Source organism: Lycorma delicatula, chromosome 10 (genome assembly GCF_047948215.1).
Source record: "Lycorma delicatula isolate Av1 chromosome 10, ASM4794821v1, whole genome shotgun sequence".
NCBI classification, from domain to species: domain Eukaryota; kingdom Metazoa; phylum Arthropoda; class Insecta; order Hemiptera; family Fulgoridae; genus Lycorma; species Lycorma delicatula.
This window is the reverse complement of record NC_134464.1, coordinates 25,051,841-25,068,615: the sequence shown is the minus strand read 5'-3', so window position 1 is coordinate 25,068,615 and position 16,775 is coordinate 25,051,841. Positions and strand designations below refer to the sequence as shown.

The 16,775-nt window shown below is 28.1% G+C and overlaps 1 protein-coding gene across 4 annotated transcripts in view; it reads right to left on the bottom strand.

Annotated features, from left to right (window-relative positions):
* The window catches only part of LOC142331456 (G patch domain-containing protein 2-like), a 62,472-nt gene that overhangs the window by 2,035 nt on the left and 43,662 nt on the right, over positions 1–16,775 (bottom strand). For all 4 annotated transcript variants that reach the window (XM_075377376.1, XM_075377377.1, XM_075377378.1 and 1 more), the window contains 5 exons: positions 14,688–14,881; positions 12,203–12,333; positions 11,249–11,374; positions 8,478–8,581; positions 5,374–5,615 (listed from right to left, as the gene is read on the bottom strand). In XM_075377376.1, coding sequence (XP_075233491.1) covers positions 5,374–5,615; positions 8,478–8,581; positions 11,249–11,374; positions 12,203–12,333; positions 14,688–14,881 — 797 coding nt within the window. The remainder of the gene's footprint in view (positions 1–5,373; positions 5,616–8,477; positions 8,582–11,248; positions 11,375–12,202; positions 12,334–14,687; positions 14,882–16,775) is intronic.

Sequence of the window (16,775 nt, the reverse complement as noted above, 5' to 3'; positions counted from 1 at the left end):
GAACAGTAGATGTTATTTAAAAACAATTTAAAAAACAGGTTCCTTTTTACCTCAAAGGAAAGACAAATTTTGCCATAAAAGAAAAACTACTCTAACCAGGATCAGTTTTTAATGAAAAAAAGGAAACTTGATCTAAAATTATCTGCTCTGGACTTAAATTGAGAATTATCAGCTTGTGGAACAAATTTACATGTTACAACTGTTTGACGCTTACTTCTTGCAACTGGACGGAAAGCTTGTCAGCCAGCTAAAAAGCAACTTTTACACCAGCAAAGTGCAAAAAAACGCTCTTTCAGACCAAAGAAGACTAAAAAAATGTTATGTTTTTTGATAAATTACATTTCTATGTTCAGGAGTGAAGGGTTCCATGCATTAGAAAAGAATCATATGAAAATACCACCCGCTCATATCCAACAATTGGGAAACATGCCCAGAAAAAACTTTTTGAGGCTGTTTCACATTTGAAGGCCCTTGTTTATTACTTCCAGTAGATGGTATGTTGAAAAGTGATGGATATATCAAGATTTTGAAGAAAAAAGGGTTGTGATGCAACTTCAAAACAATTTCCCACAAGGTAACAGAGTGTTCCAATAAGATTTGGTGCCGTGCCATACTTACTACAAAAAAGAGGAAAATGTTTTAAAGAATGAAACAATTAAGTGCTCATGTGGTCCAATCAACTCCACAGATTAAACAAAATTGAAAATTTTTGAGCAATAGTCAAACTGACTTTCAAAAATGAATTGTACTATAAAAATTAACCTCTTTAAAGCAATAATATTGATATGGTTTCATGAAGAAATTAAAAAATGTGTAGTATAGTTGTTGAAACAATGCCAAAATCATGTATGAGAAGTGATTAAGAATAAAGGACATATTAATTAATAGATATTCACAAACTGTACAGGTATGATTTTTTTCTAAATAAAATGTTTTATTAAATAACATCTGTGTTCGGATTAATTTGCATGCTACTGTTATTCAGAGTAATTCAATACTGTAATATTACAGGACATTAATCTAAATAAAAATGTTTGCATTAATATATGTCTACAATGGTTTGTTTATGAGTCATGACAAGCAAAATATTTAATCCTGATTTCTGATCTAATAGTAAAATGAAGCCAATTTGAAAAGCCAAACTGATACTCTTGCAACACAGATTATATTGTTTATTATCTTTATTAAATTAATATTTTGTTACAATAAATTAGCAATGATAGCTTCTCATTTATTGAGCCGACATATGATAAAAGTTGTAAAAGAAAACAATAACAAAACTCATGTTCTGATAATTTTTTGATGCAAGTGGAAGTGATATTTTTCAGTAATTCTAGAACTATTCAAAAGAAAATCACACAAATTTTCATAAAAGTTAAATAAATCTAAAAAAATTCTAAATATTTTGATAGTGTTTTACTCTCATACCCACAGGTAAAAGTACATAAATTCGTGTAATGTAAAATTGAGATCAGGAAAATTAAGTTTGCTAATTTTTCATTAAATACACATTGCTTAAAGGTTCTTTAATTGCTGTATTTATTGTTTAATTCATCAATACATACGAGGTTTGATCAAAAATACGTGGTGGCATTTTAGTGTTTCTCAAAAAATCTTTTTCATCAATACTGATTTTGTCACCTTCAAAGTACTCCCAGTCAGGTGCAATACATTTGTACCATTGCTTTTTCAACTTCAAAGCATCTCTGGAATGCAATTTTCAGTATGGCGTTTAGCTCCTTCAATGAGTCTGTCTTTATCTTTTCAATGTTTGCTAAACATCATCCTTTTGTAGTTCTTTTCAGCTTGAGAAATATGATAAAGTCAAGGGGGCCAACGAATACAGAGGCTGAGGCGACATAACAGTGCTGTTTTTGGCCAAAAATTTATGAACAAGCAGTGAAGTGTAAACAGGTGCGCATTATTGTGGTGCAACTGCCATGAATTGTTTTGCCACAAATCCGGATGTGTTCTTTGACTGCTTTGCACAAAGGGCATACAATTTCCAAGTAGTAATCCTTATGACATGATGGCAAGAACTTATGATACAATAAGCTGTTGAAATTGAAGAACACAGTGATTAGAAGAACCTCCACATTCGATTGAACTTGACAAGCTTTTTTCAGTCTTGGCTCTTCACGAAGCTTCCCTGGATATTATTAGGATCTCTATATATGGGGGACATTCAATAATTAATGAGACAAATTGATGTAGAAAAAAAACTGTGTGTTATTACTAAATGAGACTTTTACTATTTCTCAACATAATCCCCACCAATATTAATATACTTGTCCCAATAATGAACTAATTTTTTTATACCTGATGCAAAGAAGTCTTTGCCTTGTTGTCTGAGCCACTTTGCTACACATTCTTTGACCTACTCGTTGTTGCTGAATGTTTTTCCACGTAATGCCTCCTTGAGTGGACCAAGCAATGAAAATCCAAGGGAGCCAAATCTGGACTGTAGGGAGGATGTGGTAGTATCTCCCAACCCATTTTTCCAATGGTTTCTTGGGTCAGCTGGGTGGTGTGAGGGTGAGCATTGTTGTGTAGCAATATCACGTTTTTTCTTTGAGATTCGTGATGTTTTTCTCTCATTGCTGGCTTTAATTTAATCATCAGCATGTCTGAGTAGTAGACACTATTTATTGTACGCTGATTTTCCAAACAATCACAAAAGACGACACCTTGGGCATCCCAAAAGACGATCAACAAGACTTTTCCCAGTCATGTTTGCTGATTAAAGAATTTCTTTATTATCTGAATTTCTTTCGGACACGTGAGCTGTTGTGCTTCCATTCCATGCTGTCTTTTGGACTCTGGTTCAAAATCGTGAACCCAAGTTTTATCACACATTAAAATCTTGTTTAGAAAAATCACCTTCCCTTTCATAGCATTCTTTCAAGTCTGTACACACTTTGAGTCTTGTTTTCTTGTGTTGTGTTAACTCTTTCGGGACCCAACTTGCACTTGTTTTTCTGTACTTGAGCTTGTTACTGATAACATTATGAACTGTGCCAACACTTACTGTAACTGTTTTTGCTGTTTGTTCAACAGTAATACATCGGTCTTCACGAATAATATCATCAATGCAGGTTTCAATCGAAGGAGTTGACATTTCAACTGGCCAGCCAGGATATTATTTGTCAGCCACTGAGGTTCAACCGTATTTGAACTGTTCTACCCACTTATAAAAATTTCTATGGTTCATACAACTTTCACCATACTGTAAAATCATTCAAGGAAAGATTTTAGCAATTTTTCACCTTCAGAAAGAAAAAAAAAAGAATCACTGAACATTGTTCATCTAATGTGGAAACTTCCAGCGAACACGCCATTGTTAAATACAATATTGAGGTTAAAAACAAAAAAATTTTTATCCATCAGCTGTACTCAGCTCATCCCAGTGATGCCAACCTAAATTCATGAAAGTACAAAACTCCTCCTACAAACTGTTTCATTTCTACATCAATTTGTCTCTAATTATTGAATGTTCCTGTACATACATACAAAGTTATATACATATTTATCCTACAGATACGCACATAGGCATCTGTACGCAGCCTGATACATAAAAAACTTAATAATAAGATCACAAACAATTAGAGTAACTTAACTGTACTTAGATTAATAAAAAAAATTCTTAATCTATATACAAAATGAATTTATTAAAATACAAGTTTCTAGTTCTTTACATAGTTGTATGTGTGATTTATCTACTCTCAATTAACAAAATAAAACTATTCTTAAAGTACTTATTTATTCTGAACCAAAAAGAATTGGAGAAGGAGTCAACAATAATTTTTTAACATTTCTCAATATCAAAGTTTTATAAATATTCACAAGTTTACTGAAATATATAACAGACTTGTACACATGGGTTTTTTGGTTTTTCAATAGAGACTTTAGGTAACTGATTACAAGATTTATATCTTGTAATTAGAACATTTTGTAAATATAATTTTAAAAAACTACTATAATGAAGATATAAAGATTCAAAAGCATATTTTTGTTTAAGATTCTGATGAATAATGTTATTGGTAGAAATCATTTGAGTTATTTTGATAACTTTGACATGTACACAACATACAATTTTTAAATTTATGATACCATTATAAATACTAAAAGTGATTTGTTTAAACTACCCCTAAGCAATTATCCTGAATTTCACAATGTTATAGTAAAATCCGTTCATGACCATAGACGAAGTATGTGTAATAATTTCTTTTTTAGCCTACATAATATATAAGTTTTGATTTTGTCCTTTGTAATAAAATTGCTATTTGAAAATCCCATCTCAGATGTTGATCCACAAATAATCCTAAATACTTGTATTTTCAACCCTTTATTAGTTTCATTATTTAGCTTAATTCAAAACCTATGAGTAAAAGATCATGGTGATTGGAAAAAGTTATGCAAACTCTTTTACTTATATTTGAAGATATCTAACCAAATTTTTATACCATTTAAGAAATGCTGTAACTTATATTTTACATTATTTCAATTTTTAGATGCTCATAATTCTGCTGTGTCATTAGCATAGGAAATAATTATGGAATCATCTGAGTTTACATTAAAAATGTCATTTATATAAATAATAAATAACAGTGGTCCTAACAGTACCCTGTGGTACTCCAATGTTCATTACATGTTGTCTATGTTTTAAATAATCCTTATCAATTCTAGAGTTAATGCCTCATTCCAATTTTATGAAGTTTTTTTAAGTAAAAGAGAATGACTGACTATGTCTAAGGCATTAGGAAGATCAATAAATACAGGAACAACAGACTTTTTCCATCTAAATTTTTCAACAACGTATTGTACTATTTTTGCAATTGCATATTTAATATTTACACCACTATTTTTCCATCTCTATTTCCTACACTCTACTGAAGCCAAATTATAAATTAGAAAATATACTGTACTTATCCAAGAATTAAACAATTCCGCTATTAAGGTTTTCCAAAAATTTAATGAAATTAAAGTCTAAGGAGATTGGTCTGTATCTGTTTATTTATTTCTTTTTAAATCAATCTAAAAAGAAATTTACTTACGCTTACTTAAGAGTTTGCATATGCAGATTTTATTAATTTTTTCTAATGATAAACAGCAGTATGAAAACTTTGTTCATCATAATAACATAGAAACTGCACTACAACATAAATTCATTCCAAACAAAATAACATAGAAATTCCACTACAACATAAATTCATTCCAAACAAAATTTGAATTATTAATATAACTTAAAATATAATTTATGTGCACTGTGACCATGCCTGCATGTACTAACACAATGCATGTACAACACACACACACACACACGTGCATGCACAAATAGATATACATAATGAAAATAAGTAATCTAAAGTATACCTAGCTAGATTTGTATCCGAAACTGGACTGATAAATAACATTATAATGTGCTGAATCCATTAAACTTGTTGCTGAATTTCCAGTACTAGTATTAGAACTATGTTGATCAACAAAACTATTACCAACCACCGCTTTTACACCACTAGGATGAGATATTGCCACATTATAACTACTATGAGCTGATGAAAGTTTATTATTCTGGCTCGTCTCTGATCCACCGCTACTTGTGTTATTTACTAGTTCTGAAATAAGAAAAATTAAAATAACTAAGAGAGCTTCATTTTAATAAATGACTTCATTTTCTATTTTATTAATTTGCTACCACCAAAAACTAATAAATATTAATGACCTACAGATTTGATTTACAAATTCCTGCAGTTGACAGACCAGTTAAAATATACTAAACTGTATCAGGTTTTTAAAACTTTTTAATGTGAGGAGTATTCTAGTAACTCAGTTGAACTATAATGCACTTTTATTTATCAGTTAAGGCAATGAGTTTTGGCCCCCAAGGAATTTGCTAAAAATTCCATAATGTATTTCATAAACTCAAACAATTTATACTTCTTTTTTTTTTATGAAAGAATTTTCTGCTTAGCAATTGTTTTTATATGGTAGGTGAATTCCTTGAGTATAATAGTTATCAGTGGTACACATAAGTCACTTTCTTTCAGATTGTGTTATTTGGAACTTTTTGTAACTACCACACTGAACTTACTGTAAAATCAAATGTTTTAAAAAAAAACTTACTTCAAAATGTTTTCAATCATCTTTGGGATTGTCCTAAGTGATACCAGTGATCCTCAGCAACTGGTAGTGTTGTTTTTAAACTGGTATATGCTGATGTTACAGCCAGTGGTTTTTTAAAATTAGGTAAACAATAATGAAAGACTGTGGTCAAAAAGTGTGTGTGTGAATGAATTGAACTCCTTATTTAGTGTCTGCTTATTTACACTTATATTATTACAGTGTGTTTTGTATGTTAATATATTTTATAGTATTCAAGTGTTTTAAGATGTGTTTCTTTTTTGAGGAACATGAGTTATTTAGCAAGTAGATATGTATTGTAGAAAAATCATTTCCATAAAATAAGTAATGAAATAAATAGATAATAAATAAGTGATTTATTATAAAAAACTTATTAAAAAACAAATTTAATTTAAAACTATTGTAATGTAGCAGAATTAAGAGTGTAGTAATAAAAATAATGTATATAAATAAAAAGGAATTACAAGTTTTTTTTTTTTTTTGTTACTTCATGATAAATACAATTTATGAGCATGAATAATTATAAATGAACTCTGCTAATATTTGAGAGCTTTTGAATAACATATGAGGGTCATTAAAATGGACAAATGACAATAGGAAAAAACTATTTCATAGAATAAATTGAAACTGCTGACAATCAAAATGGCACCTAACATACAAAATATAAGCTATTTGAAAAGAATCTCCATTATTACAACCACTTTTCTGATTTAAAAAGGTAAGGTCTGCTTGAAACATATGCCCTAGAAGATCCGCACAATGTGATAAAATATCTATTTTCTGAAAATGTATAACTGGTTAAAATTCATTAGCGGATTAAATAATTTAAACTGGGCAGAACAACTATCACCAATTTTCATCACAGTAAAATTGACTGATGGAAGTTTTCAGATAATTCACAAAATTGCATTAACGATCCTATTTGTGAGGACAGATGGATAAAGATTTAGGAAATTACTGAAATTTGTATGCAAGTATTGGCAATGTCCATTCCATTGACTATGATAAGCTGAATTACTGCAAAATATTTTCAAGGTAGGTTTTGAGATGGTAGACTCAAAATCACAAAGACATTTGAATTAACATTTGTACAGAACTTAAACAATGGCTTTTAGCTGAAGGTAATTGCATATGAGTAACTTGTCTTGAAACTTGGATTCTTAATTTTTAGTCAGAATCCAAATGCAAGAGTATGGAATGTGAAATCATACAAATTTACCCACCACACAAAAATACAAAACCGATGCTTTAGCCAATATAGTGATGGTACTGATGATTTTAGACTATAAAGGTTCAATTTATTGTGATTATTTGTAAGAACAATGGATGATCAGCACAAAGTATTACTGTGATGAGCAAGAAAATAAAGTGAAACCCAACAATAAGGAGGGAAGGTCGTAGTTCTCTCAAAAAGGCATAATTCTTCTGCATGATAATTACAGGTCTCTTACTGCTCAAAAGACAAGGGAAGCTGTTTAAAAGCTGAGTTAGGAGGTGCTGATAAATCAAACTTATAGCCCTGATCTTGTACCATTAGATTTTTTTTTGTTTGATCCTCCCAAAGAGTTTTTACATGGCACTGAGTTCAGCAACAATGAGTGGATCAAGAATGGTACCAAGGTGAACAATTTACTACTGGAATAAGAAAGTTCACAGAAAGATTAGACAAATACCTAAATCTAGCTGAGGATTATGCTGAAGAAAAGTAGCATTAATTTCATTTTCATTGAATAAATAATAATTTTTCTATAATCATTTGTTTCTTTAATTACTGAAACATCTTCAAATTACAATTATTAAAATCTGATTCAATGTTGTACCAAATATCTTGAAAAGATATACTGATCTGTGACTGGTTATTGGTTCACATCAAACGTATGCAGAATCAAATATGACTTGTAAATTTGTTACTTGAGTCAATGCAATAATTCACGATGTACTTTTTTAAAGTTAATTTAAAAAACCTCCACTATTTAGACATACTTCTTATCTGCAGTTCTTATATTACATAATATTGAATTTTAAATATTCAACATGTGTTAAATATTAAGAATAAAAATTAATGGACAAAACTGATGTATTACTTTCCTCCAAAGTCTTCCATGCAATTTAACTCTATTTATCAGAAAATATTTAATTTTTTAAATTAACTGTTATTTAATAAGAGAAACGATAATGGAGATACCTCCAAAAATGCACTTGTAAAATAAAATGAATTACTAACATAATATCATCATTTTATTTTATTGTTAGGATAGACTTATTGATCTGAACTGTTACATGCATGTGCAGACAAAGCAGCAAGTATTGTATAAATAATGTAAAATAGTTATTACCAGGTGCAGTGAAGTGGCCACTTGGAGGAGCTTTCCTGCGTCTTTTGAAGTCACTTAATGTATGCAACCTAGCTAGTGAAACATGTTCAACCCTCATTGTGTTGCTAGAAGAAAAAAGATTAATTTATATGTAACATGTACATCCCCAATATCAATACAAACACTAATTTATATATTAAATATAAGAGAAAAAAAAATGGAGCAAATCATTACAGAAGAAAGAGGTATTTATAAAGAGCTAAAGGAAGGGCACATGTATTTTTATAAGGAAAAAACATTTAACTATATAATGATATAAAATAATACAAATACTTAAAGCCAAAAGTAAATCTATAAAGAGAATATAGATTAAAGAAATTAAATACTGGTTAAAGAATATTGAGAATGTTTATTAAAGAAACACATAATTCTCTAATGAAGCAAGGATGATGCCTATTTACTGACCTTGCTTAATATGTATACTGAAGAAGTAATTTAAATGCTCAAGAAGAAAATGAAAGGATCAGTGTAGGAGGAAAACAAATTGCACAAGTTTGTAGAAGAAACGGTTTCAAATTTAGAAAATATTGTGACAGGATATGAAATACAAATGAATTAGACAAACAAAGGGGTAGAAGCTGATAAGTCTATACAAAAAGAAAGAAGAATTAAACAAGCAAAATAGAGATTTTATAACATAAGTCTGAAAAAGTGAAAATACAAAAAAAATAAGAATAGTGGTAGCTAAGGAAGAATTTAAAAGAAAAACAGTTATTACATTGTAAAGTTTGACTTGAAAAAGATACTTGTAAAATGTTATGTGGAAATGTACTCCAGTATGAACATGAAACATAAACTAAGATAAAGGGAAAGAAAGTGGAACGTGATTGAGGAAGATTAAATAAATCTTTATTTAGATCAAAACATAATAATACATTATATAGATCAAGATCATGTCAACATAAGGTAAATATAATAGATTAAAAATAGATCTTACTAAAGTTCATATAAATTATATAAATACTAACAAATGAAATAATGTTATGATAAATACATTCAATTTAAAAAATTACTGCAAAATATTTTGCAATCAGGCACAAGTTGCTATTGAAAACTATGCTGAGCACACTGAACAGGATACAGATAAATTGTGTTATTATTGTTATTTAAAAATTCATCAACTGAAAAACAATGTTTACATAAAAAAAGAATCGGTTAATTTTAAATAAATCGGTAGGAAGACTTTTCAAATGGTTCAATTTTATAAAGAAGTTTAACTTTTAAAAACATTCCAGAGCTGAATTAATTAAGTGAGCAAGAGGCCCCACAAGATAACATCTGCTTTATCATAAAACAAGAATGTGGACTGGCACATCATCAAATCAAGTACTACTTTTTTCAGAAAACTGTGAGATCTCATGACTTCACCTTCATTACAGGAAGCAGATAGCACAATAAGAAGCTGTTTACAGACATCTGCTGATTAGTCTATCAAGCTATTTGTTGTTGTCTGAACATATATTATCGCCACTCATGCTTTCTAATACGCTCACTATCTTTTGAATGATTTAAAAATGGATCTAAATTATTGATAAAGATTTACTAATTACTGAAATGTTTCTGAAGTAAAATATTTAAAAAAATAAGTATAATAAAAAAATTTGGTTACAGAAAGGGTAAGCGCATAAGTGTGTGTGTGTAAAGAGATTAATTTTATATATTTACTGAGTGAATATTTACATTCCTTATTAATAAATAAAAAATTCTTCAAGGAAAAGAAGCAAATAATCTCTTTACTTCTCAACTTTCAAATAATCAATTTTGTAGTGTGATATCACACGTTGAATAAAAGCTAAAATAAATTAACTGCAAATAAGCATTCTATGCACTTTGGAGTAAAAATTTTCACCCCACTACATCAGTACATTAAGATATAAAGGAGATAATTATGTTACTACTTAAATGCAAATAATAATAATTGGAAGGTTGGTGAGGTGGTAATGGTTGGGCAAACACATAAAAATCTGTGTATCAACTTTCAATATGCAATCTAAAACAAGGGTAAATAAAGAATAAGCTTGGTTCACCTAATTTCCATGAATATGCAAATCGAAGAGTAAATTAATAATTAGCATGAATGCCTACAAAAAAGTTCTATGATAATCTATTATAAAATTAATCTTTAAACCATTTATAAGAAAGTTGAAATTAGAAAAAGCAGTTTTTTATTTCCACTTTATATTCTGAACTTGCTGGAATCTTTTAACAAAAGTATAATATAAAGACAAAAACTTATTTTATAACAACTTATATTTAATCTGTTCAGGCAGAATATAAAAATTATAAATGTCATATAAAATTGTAAACAAAAACATCTCTTCATGCTCTTAAAATATAAAATTAATACAAAAAGGAAGCATAAAAATTCAGCATTATTAACATAAAGAATAATAGTATAACAGTATTTTGGCCAATAACAATACTGTAGATATACGCGTTACAGTAAATATACACACAAGAGTGAATGTCTAGTGTTTTCATGTGAATGGTAACAGATCAACAAAAATAAAAGCTTAGGTTGATATTTTTACTCACAAAACACATAACCAAAATATTTTGCATCAATAAAATAAAGGCTATATATAGATAATAGCTAACCACTAAAAAAACAATTAACAATTTTTATTAATTTATAACAAATCAAAAATTTTCAGTGCAGAAACAAATTACAATGAAATAATTATGATGATGGATGTGAATTTCATTTTCACTAATTAACTTAAAGTAAATACCTAGTCTTGGTTAGTACAGGACACGTTAATCCTTTACGAGAAGTTTCTGTCAGTTTCATATTTAGTGAATACAATTCAGCTAAATACCCCAATTGATCTCTTTCATTTTTTTGCATTGGATGCAACCTGCAACATTAAAAAAAAAAATAATCTGTAAAAGCAAAAATTACAATCATTAAAATGTTGTAATAGATACTGTATTTTTTAAAATGATTATTTCTAAGTAACTTTTTTACATTGCACACTTATTATACATGAAATACTGCATATAAAACATAGTACAAGGCAGATCTAAAAGTAGTACTACCACATGAGCAATACTCATTCAAATGTTTCATCAAAAAATTTAGACTTTACTATTTTTCCACAATGTTCAATGAATTACTATTGTTATTTTTGTCTTGCAGTATTTGTTTCATGAATCAGTTTGTTGAATTCTGAATGCAGAACAAAGGATTTTAACTGTCTATATTCACAATCAAACATAAATGCATGACTAACTCGTTACATGGATGTTCTTTTAACTTACCAAAAATTAGTGTTTATATTATAAAAACACACTCATGAATATTAGAACATGAGTTCTAATCATCATTTGAACAGTACACTCTTACTTTTATTATTAACAATACTCTGATGTACCTGAGTGATATAGGGCTAATGTCTTGAATAACAGTAATAGAATCTAACAACAATTTGTAATAAATACAAGTGATATTGAAGAATGATACCTGATGTTACACTAAAAAAACTGTTTAATGTTAATTTTTCAATTCAGCTTAGTTTGTATAAAACTGATGGATATATAGATATAACTATTGGTCTAACTATTATGATGGTTATATCTAACTATTATAGATATATAATATTGGTCTTTCTTTATATTATTCTGAAATTGTTCAAAAAAGTACACAAGGAAAATAGTAACATTATCTGAAATAAAAACATATTAACCTGAGCTCAGATTGGGCAGGATCTTGTAAAAATCGTGATAATTTCTCATTGGCAGAAGTAAGAATGCTAAAACTTGGTTTTTCACCACGGACACGTCGCCTTCCACCACGAATTTCTCTTCCACCACGTGTCTAAAAAAAAAAAAGATATAAACCATCAGCAACAAAGTTTCCTAAAAATGACATGATTATGAGAAGAAAAAATAGAACCAATAAATTTTTCTCAAATAACAAATTCCAAAGGCTTTTGGAACAGGAATTATGAAAAAAAGAAAACATATTTGATAATACCAGAGAAATGAAATTAATAATAACAATACTGATCTTGTAAACTTAAAATATAACTTATTTAAAGTTTTATAAATGAACGTTTCTATCTAAAATAATAAGGAATTTGAAAACAAGGGGGTGGGTGACTATTGCATTCGAAGAGATAAAGTGTACAAACATTCTTCTGATTTCTGTTTATCGTTCATGTTAAGAGATTATAAAATTTTGCAGATGATACATCAGGATTACTGAATGAAAACATAATTCATATTTTATAAATGCAGAAAATTGAAAGATATACAGAATATGATAAGAAAAAATATATACAAATGTGTTACAATAGAGTATAGCCTTATGTGTTTAAGAATATAACCTATTATATGTTTATAATCTACTTAAAATTTTCTGGAGTTGTTACTAATTATTTATTCTTCTGATATTATAATTTTATTATATTTAATAACATTAGTATAAAAGAGAAAAAAATTATATCTGTGATACAATCTACTCATTTAAAATACTATTAGCCGTTTTATAAAATACTAATTAGTTAGTAATCTATCTTTTGATTTTCTCCCATTTAGAATTTGATTTATTGTAGGAAAACTCTTGATTGGTATATTCTCCTTATAGATTATAGTGATATATTCATTTCCATTTGCAATAAAACTGCATCATATGACATGACATGGGGCGGGGGCTGGTTTTTCCTAATTGCATTCTATTATTTCCAGGATGTGATTGGTTATATAGAAAATAACCTGTTAACCATATAGAATAATCATAATTATCTATAAAAATGAAGTTGCCTTGGCTACAGAGGTTTGCTTTTTCTTGATCGCTGGTAAATATTTGTTTTATCTTATATTCACAACGTTTTTTGTTATAAAATCTTTGAAAATTTCTACTATTCAGTTTCAATGACCTATAGGAGATAAATAATAATATAATTATCAAAAGGAATTTATTTTCAACAATATGATATGAAAAACTGAATCTTTTCCATAAAAAAGGAAAGAAAAAAATTTGTATTAAATAAAATTTAAAAAATGTTAACACCCTTAAATCTACTGCTGACTCAGCAATAGCTTTAAGGGCCAGGGTTTTGGTATGTATGTGTTTGCAATTTTAAATGTTTGTAACTTCAATATCTTTTTTTTTTAACTTAGTAATGTTGTTTTATAATGAAAATTAATTAAAAGAATATATTATCAATAAGGTCATTTTATAGTTTTTCGAGAAACCCATACATGCATTAATTGTTTATCTAATTTTTGCTTATTATTTAGGGTGTATCTATAGAGGGTCTATTAATCATGTCAGTTACATAAATAATGTTAATAAAACTAACTAGATTAACAAAGCCCTTTTGTAATCATGTAATCTGTATTTAGTTTGTAGGACTAAGAATAACTATTGTATAAGTACATTCATTGTACTTATGTACAATGAATGGTCATATTACTCATGAATTGGTTAAATTTTCACTATCAGTTTCACAGTTTATTTTTTCAATTTTTCTAACTAGAAAATTTATATTTTACTTTGCTTTTAGATATTCATTTTCAGCTTTAATAAAAGGAGTTAATTCATTAAGATTTATTAGATGTTAATACACATTGTGTATTATAAAACACAGTCAACACATTGTTTCCAAAATAGAGTGTTATTTTGAATATAAATAATACTAAAAACAATTTTGTTTTTAAAACAATTTTGTTTTTAAAATTCAGTATATAAATTAAACAAAAATAACCAAAAAAGGAGAACCCATTTGGTAAGCTATTAGGTTTAAAAAAATATTTATTTATATATTTAAAGTAAAGTTTGTTATGTATATTTTCAATTATAATAATAAAATGGAATCATTGTTCAGAAAGAACAACTGCTGTTCAACTTTACTAATTTATATAATACCGTTATTCACAGATATAGTATGAATATCATGACAGAACAAATTTGATATTCTGCTACCATTAACATTTGTGATCATGAATAATTATGAGCATTTATTTTTATTTTATTTATAAATTTCAATATAATGAATTTGAAATATTTACATCTGACAAGGGGAACTTGTTTCTGAAACATATCATTAGAATAAAGGATTAAAGTTAGAAGACAGAATTAAACTGAGCTATTTACAAATATTTTATAAATAAATTCATGGTTACCCTTCTTTAATGTTTGAATAATATAAACAAAATCATACTTACCATTCCTTCAGTAACAAATCTGCACATTCTGTTTTGATCATCGCTATTAAAATCAGTTGTTAAATGATTTGCTGTTAATATTGCTTGGAATGATGGCTCCATATCTTCATCACGATCAGAATCCTCCACTAGACTACGACTGCCACCCACTGCACCTCCGACTTCACCAAACCAATCACTCTGTTCATCATCTCCTATGACAAAAGAATACTGCGATAAAAATAATCAATAACGGAGAACATGATATAATATTCAGTGAAAATTTAACAAGCTTTGGGGACAGACAAAGTATTTAAATCAGTAACATAATAATTTTAGGGAATTTTTTTGTTGAGAAATTTTCATTATTATTTTTCTGACAAAAGTATGATAGAAAGGCAGTTTCTCAACATTTCCATAACAAACTGTATAGTTCTTAGAAATATTTCCGTTTTAACAAGATATATTGTTTGGACTTTATTTCTTTGAGAACTAATCAGCAATTTTAAAGCCAAGGGGAAAAATTTATTTTTAACTTCATTTTAACTCTTGTAAGAACTAAAAACCATTTCATGAATGTTTTCAAACAAACTTACATTTAGGGGAGGGGTGATTAATTTATAAATTTTAAAGTAATCTCAACTTTACAGGGAAAAAAATGAATATTTCTTCAAAGGTTGAAATGATAACTTTTACCAACTATTTATTGTTACCACCTTATATATTTATTTATTATTTCCAGACAAGTAAAATGCAGCAAAGAATGAGTTATTTAAAAATAAAGTTACTAATAGATACAGATCAAGTGGCAAATACAACATATACTGAGCATATAAATGTGTTTAAGAGTATTAACTAAACTATTAGCAGATCAGTGTGTAATCTTAAGAATTACAGATCTGATAAATTCCTTCAGTATCTAAAAACTGCTTTTCACTTCTGATGTAGTTACACACAAATTATATCATTTGACCTATCCATCTTTATGATAATATAGAATAAATATTAGTTCATTTTGAAAAAATGTTATCACACAATCCCAAAAATTTGAAGGTTATGAGTACAGGAACAGAAATGTAAGCTCATCCTCAAAATTGAATCTAAACTCCCTGCAAACTTCCCATTAACTTGAGTAAGATTTAAAGTATTGTAATGTTTAAAACAAAATATTAAAAAAAAAAAATAATGATTGATGAAGTGGTATACTTGTCTTCAGACTCCTTAAGAAAATTATAAATATTGCATATTTAAACTGTTCTTTTTCAAAAGCCACTGCTCCTAGCCCTCTAGTCCTCAAGCCCTCTCAATAGAAAAAAAAATGTTACAGTATTCAAACTGTTATTTTTCAAAATGAATAATCTACTTCAGGAAGAAAAAACCTTAATAGTCACTCGTCTGATCATAAATTTAACAAGAATAAAAGTAATACAAATAACAAATGGTAATTCTTAAAGTTTTCTGTTTCTGGGAGTGAAATTTTTTTTATCAAACTTTCCTGTACAAAATAGATTCTACCAACAAGAACAAGTAAAAGATTTTTGACATTGAAAACATAGAATGTATTTTGAGATAGATGAATGCAAAAATTGAGATGATGTATTATAATCTTCATACCATTTTTTTTCAAACAGAAAAATTTCAACGACAAATATAATACAAATAAAGTGAAACAAATTTGGGGCTATTGCCTTCTAGTATTTTTAGTCTCTTGCCCTAAACTAACAAAAATCAAAATATTGTGATATTTGAACCACTGGTTTTTCAAATGTATTCTTTTACCAACCTTCAAGAAAAGTAAAAAATCTAACTTCAAGTTGTTAAAAAAAAAATTGGAGCCCTTTGCTTCTAATCCCATTTGTTTAATTTGATAAGCACAGCTTATCAGAACAAGAAAAATCTTGCTCTCCATTGTAATGCACATATCTACTGTGAATTTAACTCGCAATGCATTAATTTTAAAATTATTTATTACAAATTAACGAACTTTACAATAATGCCTTAAGATATAGAATACATATGATATACTGGTCTAGAATCCTTTGTTTTTTAAGTCATTCAGTCAACCAATTTACCTCAGATGTTTTATTTTTTGATTATTAATGTTATGTA